At 44.3% G+C, this 14,916-nt stretch overlaps 1 protein-coding gene across 2 annotated transcripts; it reads right to left on the minus strand.

Annotated features, from left to right (window-relative positions):
- Positions 1 to 1,710: 1,710 nt before the first annotated feature.
- QTRT2 (queuine tRNA-ribosyltransferase accessory subunit 2) lies at positions 1,711 to 14,884 on the minus strand. Of its 2 annotated transcripts, XM_058018822.1 has the most exons (8): positions 14,611 to 14,884; positions 13,582 to 13,637; positions 12,284 to 12,360; positions 9,464 to 9,673; positions 8,342 to 8,541; positions 5,677 to 5,828; positions 4,071 to 4,188; positions 1,711 to 3,029 (listed from the first exon to the last, which is right to left on the minus strand). In XM_058018822.1, the coding sequence occupies exons 1-8, from the start codon at positions 14,805 to 14,807 to the stop codon at positions 2,789 to 2,791; spliced, it is 1,251 nt and encodes a 416-aa protein (XP_057874805.1). In that variant the 5' UTR covers positions 14,808 to 14,884; the 3' UTR covers positions 1,711 to 2,788. The 2 variants fall into 2 exon arrangements, with proteins under 2 accessions (XP_057874805.1, XP_057874806.1); XM_058018823.1 differs by lacking the exons at positions 13,582 to 13,637; positions 14,611 to 14,884 and adding an exon at positions 10,975 to 10,978 and having other exon boundaries at positions 9,464 to 9,721; positions 12,284 to 12,327.
- Positions 14,885 to 14,916: the final 32 nt, after the last annotated feature.

Below are 14,916 nucleotides of genomic sequence, written 5' to 3' on the forward strand. Positions count from 1 at the left end.
GAAGTTAATTTAGCACAGACATTTTTCCACTCCTTATTAATTTCAATTTTCACTTCTCCACGGGAAGTTTAGCTTTCTTCATGCAGTTTTCATCCCCATATTAGGGCAAGAATTCTGTTTTTGAAAGAAATTAAGATCTCTGCCTGGAAATAGATTTAAAAAATTTTTAAGTTAGCATGAAAAATGTTGCTGATTTTTTAGTGTGAACTAAGAGGACTGATATGTTGAGAAGTTATATAAACACAACACATTGAGATGGTTTCAGGGTTAGTGACGTTTGTGTTTGTTAGGCACTGAATGATGTAGCTAGTCAAATTCTGCCCAGTATGAAGTGGTTTACTTTGTGCAGCCATGGTACCCAGGTGCACACATATAAAAGCTAAGCAGAGAACTGTAACCGGAAAGCCTAATGGGTAGGACTGGGAGAAAACCATAACACAGCAGTTTGGAAGGACTGGAAAGCCAGAAGAAAAGGGTTATTGAGAATAGCACGTTACTGGCACTTAGCTTAGCAGGCCACAAAGATCCCAGTACAGCTGTGTTTATCTCCTGAGGACATCCAGGCTGGGACATAAAGAAAAAATATTAAACCCAAATGATTCACAAAGGTGGGGCAGGACGGGGAGACTGAGTGATCACAAGTAGCCCCCAAAAGGTATAAACAGCAATTCCAAAACTAGCAGTAAGGTTACCAACCTAAAAAGTATGCAGGAAATGTGAGGAGGACACAACCACCTGCAACCCTTGTCCTGTCTGTCATCACAGAGCAACCATGACTGACCTGTTGGATAAACCATCCTGGTGCCCGAGGGCTGGGCTGACTCAGGCGTTTCAGTGATTCAATATGTGGATACAGGAGTGTCAGTGAATGAGAAGTTTCAAAACCTGTCCCCTCCCAAAAGATTCTCCACAGGCACTTGCAAATGTTGTAGAAACAGGTGCTGCAGAAACAAGCATTGCAAGGTCCCATGCACTACCACTGCATTCCTCTTGAAAGAAACACAAGCCATTTTTATTTTAGAATTCTTGTCCTTTAAGTTAGGCAGACCTTCTACCTCCCACTGTATACCCAGGACACCACCTCCAAGTTTCCCAGTGCTGTATCAGTTTTAACAACCACAAAGCACTACTTGGAGTGAGGATTGCAATTTTGTATTTTATGTCGTTTCTGTGGCTGAATCATTCTCTGTAATCTGTCTGAAGACAACAGTAGAGCAGCATTTGCACCATTTCTTTAGGATCCTGTGGAACAGAAGTGTAGTTAGTACAACAGAGTGTGTAAAGCTGGAATGGCATAAAGGACTATGACAACCTTGTGTAGTTGCCCAAAGGGACAGGGAAACTAAAAACCTCTTATACTCTACGGTAAGGTCATTCTGATGGGAGGTACTATAATCTTAAAGTATTGCAGAAATTGTTAAGAGCAAACTACAGATTAATCCTTAATGGCTTTAAGGCTGTAAAGCATAGTATTTTTTCAAGCTTAATTAAGGCAGTAGAGTCCTTATGGGGAGAAGGACAGGCAGCTCTCTTCAACACTTCCAAGTCTATTATGACATTCTTTTGAAGCAAATTACTTGGAAACCTGCTCCATGGCAGGATACTCCCAGATAATGCCCTCCATTAGGCTGCTAGGTCAAGTTTTCAGGAGATACCTTCTTGAGTTCAAACTCTCTGGTATACCACCTCTGTCACACATTGAGGAGCCAGTGAAACAAATAATAAATGTATTTTATTGTTGCTTTGAAATATAAAACTATTAAATCCATGATTCCACAGTGAGGGACAGTAAAAAACTGCAACTGAGTAAGAGGAATGTAACATAACTAAGTCATACTCTGAAACAAGGACCCACCAGAATGTTTTCTGAAAGTCCCTTCCTATGACACTTCCCTTCCACAGCTCCATTGCACAGTGACATTTGTGCAGCCTGCTCTGTGACCAGTGCTAGGGTGGCTGGAAAGGATGATACAGACATTGTCACCCATGTGCTAACACAGGAGTGAAATCTGAAAAAAGTGCAGAGTTAAAAAAAAAAAAGCCCTACAGCAGGACATGGATTAAACACTTTCTTTTCTCTCTGGCTCTAATGTTACTGAACAGGACCCCTGAGGCAGGGGTGTTCAAGGCCAGGATGAGGTTGCAGACTTCTTCCAGGCCCAGGGAACATTCTGCACTGCGGGTGGCCTGAGAGAGGAGCACACACAAAGTCCCTTGTGCCACTGGACACAGCAGCACTTCCAGTCAGTTCTTTACAAGGACACAGATGCTGGCAATGGTTACAAGGACAGTATTTAAAGACTGAGGTGGGATTTCTTACTAAGGGGATACATGACGAGAGACTAGGACACCACTAGCTTTTTCTAGAAAAATAATTACTGTGGCGTATGGAACAAGAGTCCCAAAGCAGCTGCTGAGTCTCCATGCAGCTGGATTAATTTTAAGTATATGCCCTGCTTTATCCTCAATCACAAGTTCAATTACTCTGTCTTTGCACATGGGAAACCAACAGTGAGTATCTGAAGCAAACCCATCCACACTGGTCTTACTGGTGAATTGTCCAGGCCCTTCCAGCCACCAAGAATGCACCAAGCCAATTAACCAAAAGAGGCATCTGAACAAGATCATCCTTGCCCACCAGGAAGTGAGATCTCCTTCACACATCTCCTTCAGGTCCCTCCAGGAAGGAAAAAAGGCATTTTAAAGGCATTTTACTACTGCCAGGTCCAGGTGATGCAGTCCCACTGGATAAGGATGCAGCCTGCAGGCTCCTCTGTCCTCTCTGAGCTCAGTGTCTCTGCAGTGCCTGCCTGAAGACAAGCTCCTTGAGCTGCTCCAGCTTACTGTCCCTCAAGGCGTCCCGAATGGCACCGAAGAAGCCGAAGTAGTGCTGCAAGTTGTGCATCATGAGCAGGACACCGGCCAGCAGCTCGTTGGTCACCAGCAGGTGATGCACGTAGGCACGGGTGTGCCTCTGACAGCAGTAACAGCTGCATCCTTCCAGCACAGGGCCAAAATCATCGTGGTACCTACGGAACAAGCAATGGTGGGTAACATCACAGCTAAGAAGAGCCATCCAAGCAATAAAGAGTTCCCCTGTAACCACCTGGCCTTTTGCAGGGACCTAAGCCTTAAAGTGCTGAGGTCCTTAATCCAGATTTGCTGACAACTCAGACGAGCATCATGGGCACAAAGGACATCAGATATCAGAGGTGGTTTGGGTTGGAGGGGACCTTAAAGATCATGTAACTCCCACACCTTCCATGGTGGGGCCATGGCTGCTGAAAGCCCCAGGCCTCCTCATGCCAGAACTCACCTCAGAGCCCAAAGGCCATACATTTAAGCCAGAATAACTCTGACTACTTCACAGCTAACAGCAGAGAGGCCCCATCTGTGCCTTCCCTAGCAGAAAAGCTGCAGCGCAAGACAGCTATCACACAGTGTATGAAGGGGAAAGGCACCAAAACCACAGATTTAGAAATCCCACTATTCACAGAACAGTATTCCACTCCACTGTGAGATGCACCATTTCACAGGGAGAGCAAAGCAGCACCACTGTCTACTCAGACAGCCTGGAAGTAGCTGTGACAAAGAGAAGGAAGGACAAGTGGTAACAATGGCCCAAGTTTTTGGGAAGTATCCAGATACTGCAGAACTGCTCTGCAGCTGCCCAAACTGAGTCAGAGAGTAGAGGGTCTCCATAGTTAAAATAAAATCTAGTATCTCAAGACAACCCAAGCTAGATGTGGAAGAACAAAGTGATTCCCAGACCACCTTTGTGAACCTATGGTCTTTCAGCTGAGACATAATGATGACCACATTTGCTGAATAAATGATCAGAAAACCCCTAGCTCTAGGTCAGGCAAGACAGAGCTTTCAGAGCTGGGCTGTTGCCTGATAACAAGCCAGAATGCTTGTCCAACACTATCTGCTCAGTGTCCAGAATTACTCTCTTCAACAGCCTCATGTTTTATGAAGTCTCTCATCCAGCTGCTGACCAGCTGCAAATAAATACAGAGGACTGAAGTATCATATTTAGTCACACATACCCTCCTCACAAACTCACATACTTTTTATCCTTCAGAGATATCTCAAATGGTGTCATTTCTGGATCAGCTTTGGATACTTCCTCCTGGTCTTCTTGAGCACCATTCTTCTCCAGGTCCTGGATCCCATTTTGTGTTAAAACTGATGAAATTTAAAAAAAAAACAGCCTTAGAACAGAAAGCAAGAGCAGAGCAAGGGTAGCAACGTTACAGGAGATATTTCTGCTGCTTCCTTACCAGCTGAAAACTCCTGCCACAAGTTTCCACCTCTCTTTTCTAGAAAGCAGGTATTTTACTTTAATTGCTGTAGGTTAGTTAACACAAATACACTTTTAGATGATCAAAACAGCAAGAGACAAGTGAAAACTAATCAACTAGAACAAATCAAAAGTTAGAGCTGAAACAACAGTATAACTTTTTGCTGCTCTACTGAGCTGAATTCTTTATAAAATGTCAAAAGTATTTTGTCTGAACTGCATGCTGAATAGAATGCTATCACCTGAACAAATGGATTTTATTGAGATTTTGTTAGAGTAGACAGGCAACTCATCTGCATTCACTCATTATACTTTCCATGCTGTGATAATTCAGAGATTTAGATGCCTCTTGGTTTGTTTTTTAAAAAAAACCCCCTGGAATCAAAAGAGGCTGGTAGCACTAATTCAGAAGAGGTGGGTCAACATCTGCCTTTTCAGCATCTATCTGAAAAATAAAGAATTATCCCATGATTTTATAGGTTTGCATTTTTGAGTTTGTTCTTAAGGAGAAGGAGATGTATCTTGAAATACCAATATTACTGTTTGCATAATCCACGCCTACCGTGTTTAAAACGGACACGGGACAAAACCACTGCCATTACCCAGAGCCTCACAACTTAAGGATAAAGTAAGACAAGATAAAGAACAACAAACAAAGAAAAGGGTTAAAAAAAAAAAAGCAGACAGCATGAAGAAACAAGGTGTTCTGTTCTATTCAGCTGGCTCTGAATTATCCAGGCATGAAAAGCCACTAGGTTCTACCCAAGAGAAAAAATGTGAAATGTTTCCCTGTATTAAAAACATTTAAGAGGCCAAAACAAAACAGCTGCTTGAAACACATTTGATAGGTGCTTTAATGGATGATACACATTCCCATCTCACAGTATAATGAACAGAGCATTTTGGTTTTGATATAAACCTATGAATGCAAGGACAGAGAGGAAAACTGCCCAAATAAATGGGAAACTTCTGAGAGCTAGAAAAAAGAACTTCAAAAATATATTACTACAACAGACACATAATAATTTAATCCTAGAGACCACTTAATAGGTCCAGCCTTCACTGCTAACAGTAACATAAAATTTGCCAACGGTGTCAAACTAAAACCCCTCTATTCAGGAGGTGTTTAAGAAATATTTAATCATCATATTTTGGCTAATGAGACATTCAGAATCCTCAAGTTTTACTCAACAGATATCACACCAAAGCACCCTGTCTTCAAAAGCAACATGTGGTAGTGGAATCCCAGGTTTTCCAGTGGTCACTGCACTTTTTTCAGGAACAAAGCCCTCAAATACAGATTGCTCCCAAGTGTGAATTATGCTTACCACAATACAAAATGCAAACCCTATAACAACCATCAGGAAGCCTACCTGTTGCTTCAGGATCTGGATGGAAGTTGTAACTGAAAACCAAGGCACAGCCTCGCTCCGTCACTTGGAAGGGAAAGAAGCTCTCAAAAATGTCCACTCCCCTTTCAATGCACTCAAGCACCTCATCTGGTTTGCCTACACCATGAATGATTCTGTAGAAGACACACAGGAAGAAAAATCTGCAATATTCTGAGTAGAAGCAAGCAGGTACCTGAAGGAAAAGACCTCCACGTCATGCACAGCACATGCAGCTTATCTCTGCAACTGCTAACAGTCATCACTCAGAATTCCATGTGCTTCTGCTTCCCCGCCTCCCACACACCCAGCACATAACAGGCTTTTCATTATTTGCCCTTTGGGAGACAGGCAAAAACCCCTCACTTACTGTGGAAAAACCCCATTCTGTTCATTGTGTTTGAAGTGATTTGTATGTGATTTTTTTTCACATACACATAAATACCATTAGATTCTTAACATCTGTGCCATAGAACAGATATTTTCCTTAATCATGTTTGTGACCCAATGAGCTACCAATTCCCAGACACATGGACCCTTTTGCTTGTTAGCTGCTTTAAAAGAGTCTCAGAGACAGCAGGAGATGGCTGGTCAAAGATACAATTCCTTCAGGTGACAGACACATCCTATAGCACTTGGAAAACTGCCTGGGAGAGAACATACTAATGAAAAACATTGTTAGAAAGAGAAAACATCCTTGCTTTAGTCTTCCCTTCAGTTTACACTCTAACTGCTCAAATGATTTACCCAAGAACGTGGGCTGTAACATCTCCTGAGACATGGCATTAAGAGCCAGGCTCTTCCTGGATTGCCATCAGTGGTAATAGAGATCCTGCTGGCAGCCAAATTTAGTTGGCAGCTTCACCGAGGGTGGGTGAAGTGTAAGAGAGTAGAGCAGTGCCTGCTCTCCTGCAGGTGCATAGGCTGAAAGCAGTAGAAGTTAATGTAGGGCAATGAGCTAAACAGATAATTAGGAAAATACACAGGGGCTGATAAATGAAGTCACAAGGTGCCATTTTTAGTCACTTTTCTAAGTACTCCAATTAAATTGATGAGCACAGATAAGAAGAGAAGTTTACAGCATGAGTGTTTTATGTTTCAGGTTCCCATGACAGGGAGAAAATGAAATGCAAAAGTCAAAACAGTAGCTCTGCATATATGATCAAAGCCTTGCTGAAACTCATCTCTGCACAGGTAAGGACAAACATTTGTCCTTGCAAGGGTTCCTATGCTATTGGAAAGGAAAACAAATTTTATCAAGTAACTTCAGCCCCTTTAGGTGCATGAAAGGATTTTTTATAAAGAGTACACTCATAAGATCATTTTACAATCACACAAAAAGCAGCCACTTCTTGAGTGGAGCACAAAAACTGCTTGTCTTCTAGAGCATTTCATGCTGGGGTAGAACAGAGATGAAGAACAACCTCTCCAGCCAGAATGGCAAGGGTGATTCCAGAGCAATGGCTGCCTGAAATTCACGTGAGGTACCTCCAAGATTCCCGGGGCTAACCAGCTCTCTTCCTACCAAGAGGTCAGAAACACTTGTCTTAACAAGACAAGCAAACTATCTGATAGATGAGCCAGATGTACGGGTAGACTCTGAGGTTAGCTGAGCAGATTGGACTCCAATGCTCCCAGGGGATCTTTTAAAGCAGCTCAACCAGACAGAACAGCAACAACACAGCAAGCCTCCTAATTGTCAGGAAAATTCAAACCCCAGGCACCCCTGAGCAAGAACAAGCTACAGCACCAGACACAGTGCTCTTGCATTTAATTTCCTTTTAAACACCATTAGGTCAGAGCAATGGTCTGCAAGCAGAGGGAAGCAGGAACAGAGGGGGGCCTCAGTCATTCTTTACAGGAAATGATGAAAAAAGCAACCATATTATTTCTGTATTGGTTGCTCTGGTAAGAACAATCCAGCGAGCTCAAACCAATAAAGAAACTCCTACACTTCTGAACCACTAGCAAATATTAGCACACATTTTCAAGAAGTCTTTAGTTACTGTAAGTCAGTTATAAGGATTAAGAAAGCTGCCACTCCTGTCCAGTCCTTGGCATGGGTGTGATGGGCACAGCTAACAACTCAGACAGGCAGTGAACCCCAGACTGTCCAAGAAGAGAATAGCACTGTTCTGGGCCAGCCTGTACCACCCTGGTAGCACACAGGCTCAGTGCCTCAGGTACTAGGACAGAGCTGGCTACCAAGATCGTGTAGCAAACACTGGCTGGTTCTGCCAGCCCCCTCTCTGCTATCTGCCAGTTCAGGCCAGAGAGAACTGGAAAAATTACACTCTTACTGAGAAGAAGTTCCTGTAAAATACCTTGATAATAATGTTTTTGTTTGAGATGAACTTCAAGTAAACCATGGCCTCCAAATGCAAGTAACCCTGATATATCCTACCTGTAACTCTTCCTAAAAACTTTTCCTCAAACCCACAGTATGAGCAAAGCCTGGTGCCAGCTGCAGCTAAAATCTGAAACAAGTGTTGAAGACTGCAGCTTGACAATGGTAAAATTTATGCAGCCTGGCACACATAGAGCTGTGCAATACAGTGATTATTTCCTACAGAGAAACTGCACAGCAGCCTGTAGATGCTCCTCATAATAGAACAGATGGATTTCTTGGGATGTTGCCCACACAACTTACCTTGGTTTATCCTCTGGCAGCTCTGCTGTGACAGAAGCTATCAGTTTCAACTTGGTCTCCTTGACCATGGCACTTCCCTGGAAGCCATCTAGCAGAAAGCCACCCACAGGCCGCTTGGCAGTCTCCCTGGCTGATCTGAGCCTCTCTTCCAAGACATCTCCGCCTTCAATTGCCCCAAACATTACACTTCCTTGTAGTTCCTGTCCCAGGAGAAAGCTACAAGTGTTAGAGCATGCTCTGCCAAAGACATGAAAGGCATCTCACAGCCCAGACTTCAGATGCCTGCTGCTTAAGCCCCACATTCCCAGGAACTTGCCAGAGCCATGGGGTTTCATCTCACGCAAAACTATTCCCCACACAAGTCCATGTGGCAGAAATGAGACTAGTAGAGACAAGGTTCTGCTCCTGGCCTTGACACTAACTCACTGAGAGTTCTGATGCCACTCTTCCCACCTCCCCACAGAAGGCAATAAGCACACATCATTTTTGTACATGGCTTTTTATGGATAGGGGTCTCAGCAATGGATGTGTCAGTGCAAAATACAAAGCAGGTGCCATTATCCTGGTTCTCACAGACACCAGATGTCACAGGGAATTCCCTTTCAGGAGACCCACACACTAACTCCTGTCACGTTTTCTCTTGTAGTGCAGACTCAAATAGTATGTCTCCTTTCACTGAGAGGGAGGAAAGTTTCAAATCTGCTGGAAGAAATAAAGAATAGCACTTACTAATTCTCCCTCACTTGGAACCAAGGGGACTTCAGAGCAAAAAGATGGGTTTTCTTAATCTGAACAAGAAGATCCCACTTTGCCAATGCATCTAATAATAAGGTAAGTGAAAGACATGCATCACAACCCAAAAGCAGAAAGAAAAATCTTAAAATGTAGTTCCCCTCAAAAAGTAGAGATCAGAGGTGATCCTGGTGCAGAAGACAATTTACTAAAGGAAGGAAGGAAAACTCACTGTGCTACTGGTTATACCCACTCTGGACTGTAAGCTGGGCATTCTCTGATTTACAAGTGACCCAACTTCCTACTACAATTTCCTGGGGCTGGTCCAGGACACAGCATGGACCAAGAAGCACTTGCAGTGATACTGCCTCAGTATCTTGGGGAGCTTACCGGTGATTTTTCTTGCAGCTGAAGGCATATATCCAAGAAGGAAAGCGACCTATCCACAGACTTCTTGGCTCTTTTTCTGCCAGCTTCCCCAGAAATGGTGTCTCCATCAGAGATGCACTGGAACCAGTCTGGCTGGATGGCCCGCTGGATGTCCATGAACTTGGAAGCTGTCACCTCCATGCGCCCTGAGCTGCCCCACAGGGAGACCGTCTGTGCAGGGAGAACAGGGACCAACAGTAATTCCAAATGACAGCAGATCTTAAGGGTGAGAGGAGAGAAGGAACTGGTCTGGTGACACACCAGCTACTGGAATGATAGCTCATTAGATAAGTTCCCCTGGAGCACAGCTCAGATAATCAGCTGCACTTGGTACAATGAATGAAAGGAGATAAATGACTGAACTGAAACGTCTATGATACTCTTTGGTGAAACCATCCCACTCAACACTAACTTCTCCATATTTAAAAATCCAAGATAGAGCAGCTGGCCTCTCATCATACAAATTAATGGCAGAATTGGGAAAAAAAAAAGCTTGAATTACCACCAAACTTGTTGTCAAGTAAGCAAAAGCTTATAAAAAGCAGCAAAGGCTGCAATGGCAAATACAACTTGCTAGTTTTCTGTACAAAATGCAAACCCAAGAAACTACTTCCTCTTCTGAGCACTTAACTCACAACACATGTGAATGTGTATAATGTGAATGTGAACACATGTGAATGTTTGCATTTATATAAACCATGCAGTCTGGGAATAATACAAAAGCTTGTTAAACACTCAGTCTTAAAACCCCATGTTATTTTAGGTCTCAAATCCAGCAGCTCTAGCAGGCACTGAAATACCCAAACCAAGTCAATGTAGGGAATGGCTCATGAGGATTTCACACACGATCTTCCCTGTCTCTTCACATGCCTCCCATCGTGCCAGCACACATGGGACCCCATCTTCCATCGCTACTCCGTGACACCTTCAAAAGAATTTACAGCAAGACAAAAGCATGTGGACAGGGAGGTTATCTTACCTCAACACCTAGCATATGTCACCATTCAATTTACTAAACATTCAGATTCGTAAAATGTTCACACTTTAGCCTATTTTGGAGAATCTGTAATTAATCTGTGAGTGCAGCTTGGCCATTGCTTTGGTTGTATTGGCTTGTGACACTGCTGCTCCAAAACTTTAAAGGGGTATTCAAGTAGGTTAAGTCAAGGGCTTGAGCCCTTCAGAAGTCAGCTCTTTTCATCTGCAATTCCGTTCATGCCTTTTAAAATGAGAAGGGATTTTCAGCTATCAGGAACAGCATATAGCTTGGAGTGTTATGGGCACTTTTTGGGGCCTGAGGGTATAAACACATTCTCTTAGCCTCTGCCAGACAGATTAAGCAGAGCAGTTCTCATGTATACTAATTTGCAAATTGAATTTCATCAGCAGACGCAAAAAATATGAGCAGAAGCCCTTTTGTTTTTTTGGGCTGGTCCCCACAAAGACCCAAAAGGACTGCACAAGTATACCACGTGCCTGTTGTCCATCCATCCATACTGATTACTTCTGGCCTTATCAGCCAATTTCACCAAATTTGAACAAAACCAGAAGTCTCCAAAGCAATAAATTTTTTTGCAAATTTCCAACTAAAAACAAAGAGCAACTCCAAAAGGAGTTCCAAAATTTGCATCTACAGAATAACTGAAACACAGCAGCTGTATGTTTCTCTGCAGCAGCATGATGTTCAGACAGTACCTGCTGACTCTTACTATGAGAGCATCAAGGAACAGCTGGTGAAGGCAGGCAGAGGAAAGTCAGAGCTGTCTGAGCCAAAGGGCAGAGTGTAATCACATCTAGTTACCTTCATTCTGTTCTTGCGAGGAAAAAAGCTGCTTTAATAAATAAAATAGCCATGCAGCTTAGAGAGCTGAGCATTATCCTGTGATTATTTAAATCCAGCCAGTGCTAGGCTTTCTAGCACAGAGCTTTCTGTCCCATGGCTTTCAAAAAGCTTTCATAAGTATTTGTCAGCACAGATCCAGCTGCAGGAGGCCTTACAACAAGGTGACAGATATCCTCACCAGCTTATTTAAAAAACCCAAAAAACCTCTGAATCAAACTCCCAACACCCAGGTTTAGATTGCTGCTCTCACTTCAAAGCTGCACAACAGTGGGACAAGCTTCAGGTAATGCCTTCCCTGCAGAGGGACAGGGCTCAGCCTGGATCCCAGCAGCAAGGAATACACACTGACAGCTGTCTGGCAGGAGTTATCCTCCATCACTCAGTGACCTTCCACCACACGTGGCCCTACCCAAACAGCCTATGTGTGGATTTCACAGTAGTGTGTGCCTGTGGGGTGGAACAGGCAAATGCCTGCAACTGTGCACTCCTGGATTGCTGAGCCACCCTCCTGCAAAAATTCTGATGTCCTTCCCCTTTGTGGGCCTGTAGCAGGCTGTATGTAAATAAACACACAGGGGTTCAGATTTACTGCTTATCAGTGGCATGAGCACAAGCTTGTACAGCAAACATGCCAAATCACAGGTATTTTCTTTTACTGCCAATTAAACCACAACACCATGGTAGCCCAAAGTTCTCCTTTCTACCTGAATTGCCATTCAACTGCTCAGGAACCATCCAGGGAACATGCTGTCAATAAGAACATGTAAAGCTTCATTTAGTTAGAGGTATGAGCATGTAAATGACAATCCTCTTTGTGCAAAGATTTATTTTGCTAATCTTATGGCTATCTGAGCACACCCACAAAGATGAAGGGAGGATGGGCAGATTTCTTTTGGGAACTTTAGGTGGACCCTTTCAAGTCTTTACAGCTACTGTACCTTGTTAGTGTTGTAGCCAGAGGGGCAGGGAGTGACTGGGTCATGGAGGGAGCAGTAGATCACAGCATCTGGCATACCTGAAAACAGAGAGACAGGTCCAGAGCAGAGTTCCATGAACCACAGCAAAGCTAAGACAAAGATGTGGCTTGCAGATCTGCAAAAGGGAACAGGGTATTGTCCCCCACACAAATACACCCTTTCTGACGAAGAAAATATTGTTCATCTCTCAGCACCAAAGAAGAGAGATTTCTTCCCCAGCTTTACTAACTGCCTGGAGAAGAGTGCAGCAGCAGCAGCACTAACCATGAAACAACACTCTTTGGTTCTGCAGCCTGCATAGCTGCTTTGGGATTTATTTATGTTACTTCTTGATTAATACTCTACCTATTAAAATTTTCCAGATCCAACAGCTGACTCACTTGGCCACTCAACTGATAACTGCTGGAGACACCTGACACTTGAGACAAACTAGCAACAATCCCAAGCCTAGAACTTTTAAGGAAGGACAAAGTAGAATCATAGAATGGTTTGGCTTGGAAGGGACCTGAGAGATCATGCCTCATGGGCAGGGACATCATGCTGCTCAAAGCCTATCCAACCTGGCCTTGAACATTTCCAGGGATGAGACATTCATGAGCAACTTGAGTGGCTCACCACCCTCAAAAGAGTGAGAACAGGAGGGTTAGAGAATGTTTCAACTACACAAATGAGAAATTTATCATCCCTGCTGGACTGGAGGTTTCAAATGTCAGAGAGCTAGACAGTATGCCTCCATGACATACAGCCTCCTCTTCAGAGATAGTCACTGAAACTGGTAAAGCCTCCAGGAAGTTCCAGACAAATACATTTTTCAATTTTTCTTGAAGAAGTAAGTTGCTCCAAACAGGTATGGTTTATTGAAATTTGGGTGCAAACTTCCTTTGGAAAACCAACCCATAATTTTTTTTTATACATAATGAAATGTATGTCCCAAAATTTTATGTGATTTTTAAAACAAACAAAACAAGCCTAGGCAACTCATTTTTTTTCTTGTAAAATGTGCTAGATTCCATACACAAAGAACTGTCTGTAATTTATAGAAATTACAGACACATCATCACTCTGTTGCCTAAATGAAGGATTTTTTGCCATACTAGTGACAACATACAATTTCAAGTCTTCCCTAGTGCCACTTTGATTGAGAAAATCCCTAAATGTGCAAAGCCTACATCTTTCTGCCTACTATACTACCTGAACATGCTCTAGTGGGATCCACCTGCATCATCTCTCAGATATACAAGCAAGTACTTGTACTTTACCCATAAATTTTGCAGCTCCTTCTTTATACTCTTCTAGGACGTCATGAATTTCTGCCCTGCAATCCAGATATAGGAACACATTAACTAAGCAGGCAACTGTCTAGAGAGATTGGTGGTTTCATAACTAAGGGTTTTTTCCCATACTTATGCATTGTCTGACACTGAGCTGGTATTTGCCATCCAGCTGTCAGGAAGTGAAGCAGGGCCAGATGGAATGAAATGCCAGGGTCACAGAGCTCTAGAATCACAGCTCACAACCTGGGGCACTCATAATTCTGTGGCAAAAAAGTAAAACTTTCACCTGCACTGACCAGGGACCACTGACTTGAGGAGAGCATGAAGCTATACTGTGACTTTTTGGGGACCATCACTAATGTGTTCACATTGTTCAACAGCTGCACAAGCTTTACCATGTTATCTTTTCTTTTGGTTGCAATTTAACTAGTTTTGAAAGTTACTTGCTGCTCCAGTTTTACATTAAAAGTCTTCAGGTATGGGGTACCTACCACCTCTTTGAGTAACCTGCTCCAGTGTTTCACCACCCTCATTACAAGAGATACCCTGTTATAGTTTAAACCCATTACTACTAATCCTACCACAACAGGCTCTGTTAAAAATCTGTTCCCATCTGTCCTCTAATCCCCCTTTAGGTATCAGAAGCCTGGTAAAAGGCTCTCTCCTCCAGGCTGAACACCCCCAATCTCTCTGCCTATTGTTACAGGAATGATGCTCCAGCCCTCTGAGCATCTTTGTGGTGCTCCAAAGGACCTGGTCCCACAGGCCCACATCATTCCCACGGTGCGGGCTCCAGAGCTGGATGCAGCACTCTCGGTGGGGTGTCAGTAAAGCAGAGGGGCAGAATCACCCCTCTCGCCCTGCTGCCCACCTCAGGACGATGACTGTGAAGTCACCACGATGGGTTTGGCCTAAAGACGCTAAAAATCAGGCAGCCCTCCAGCTCCCTTCCCCTCACCTTTGCTACCCCGCCCCCGCACCTCCCTGCTTTGGGCAAGCGGGCCCGGTACTCACAGGGCGGGCAGGGCGATGTGCGCCACGCCGGGCACGCCGCGCACCTCCCGCAGGGTGTCGTGGCTGAGGTGCGGCGCCGCGCCCGTCCGCGTGTAGAGCAGGCAGCCGGGCAGCGCCAGCGCGCCGGCCCCGCCGCGGCCCAGCCCCGCCAGCGAGCCCAGCCGCCCGCCGCCCGCACCGAGCAGCTGCAGCCTCATCCTCGTCCCGCGGCGCCGGCGAGGGACGCGGGGCTAGGGGACGCGGAGAACGCGGGGAAAGCGGGGAAAGCCGGGAAAGCCGGGAAAGCCGGGAAAGCGGGCCGCCCCT

This window comes from Melospiza georgiana, chromosome 2, assembly GCF_028018845.1.
Source record: "Melospiza georgiana isolate bMelGeo1 chromosome 2, bMelGeo1.pri, whole genome shotgun sequence".
In the NCBI taxonomy this organism is placed as follows: Eukaryota; Metazoa; Chordata; class Aves; order Passeriformes; family Passerellidae; genus Melospiza; species Melospiza georgiana.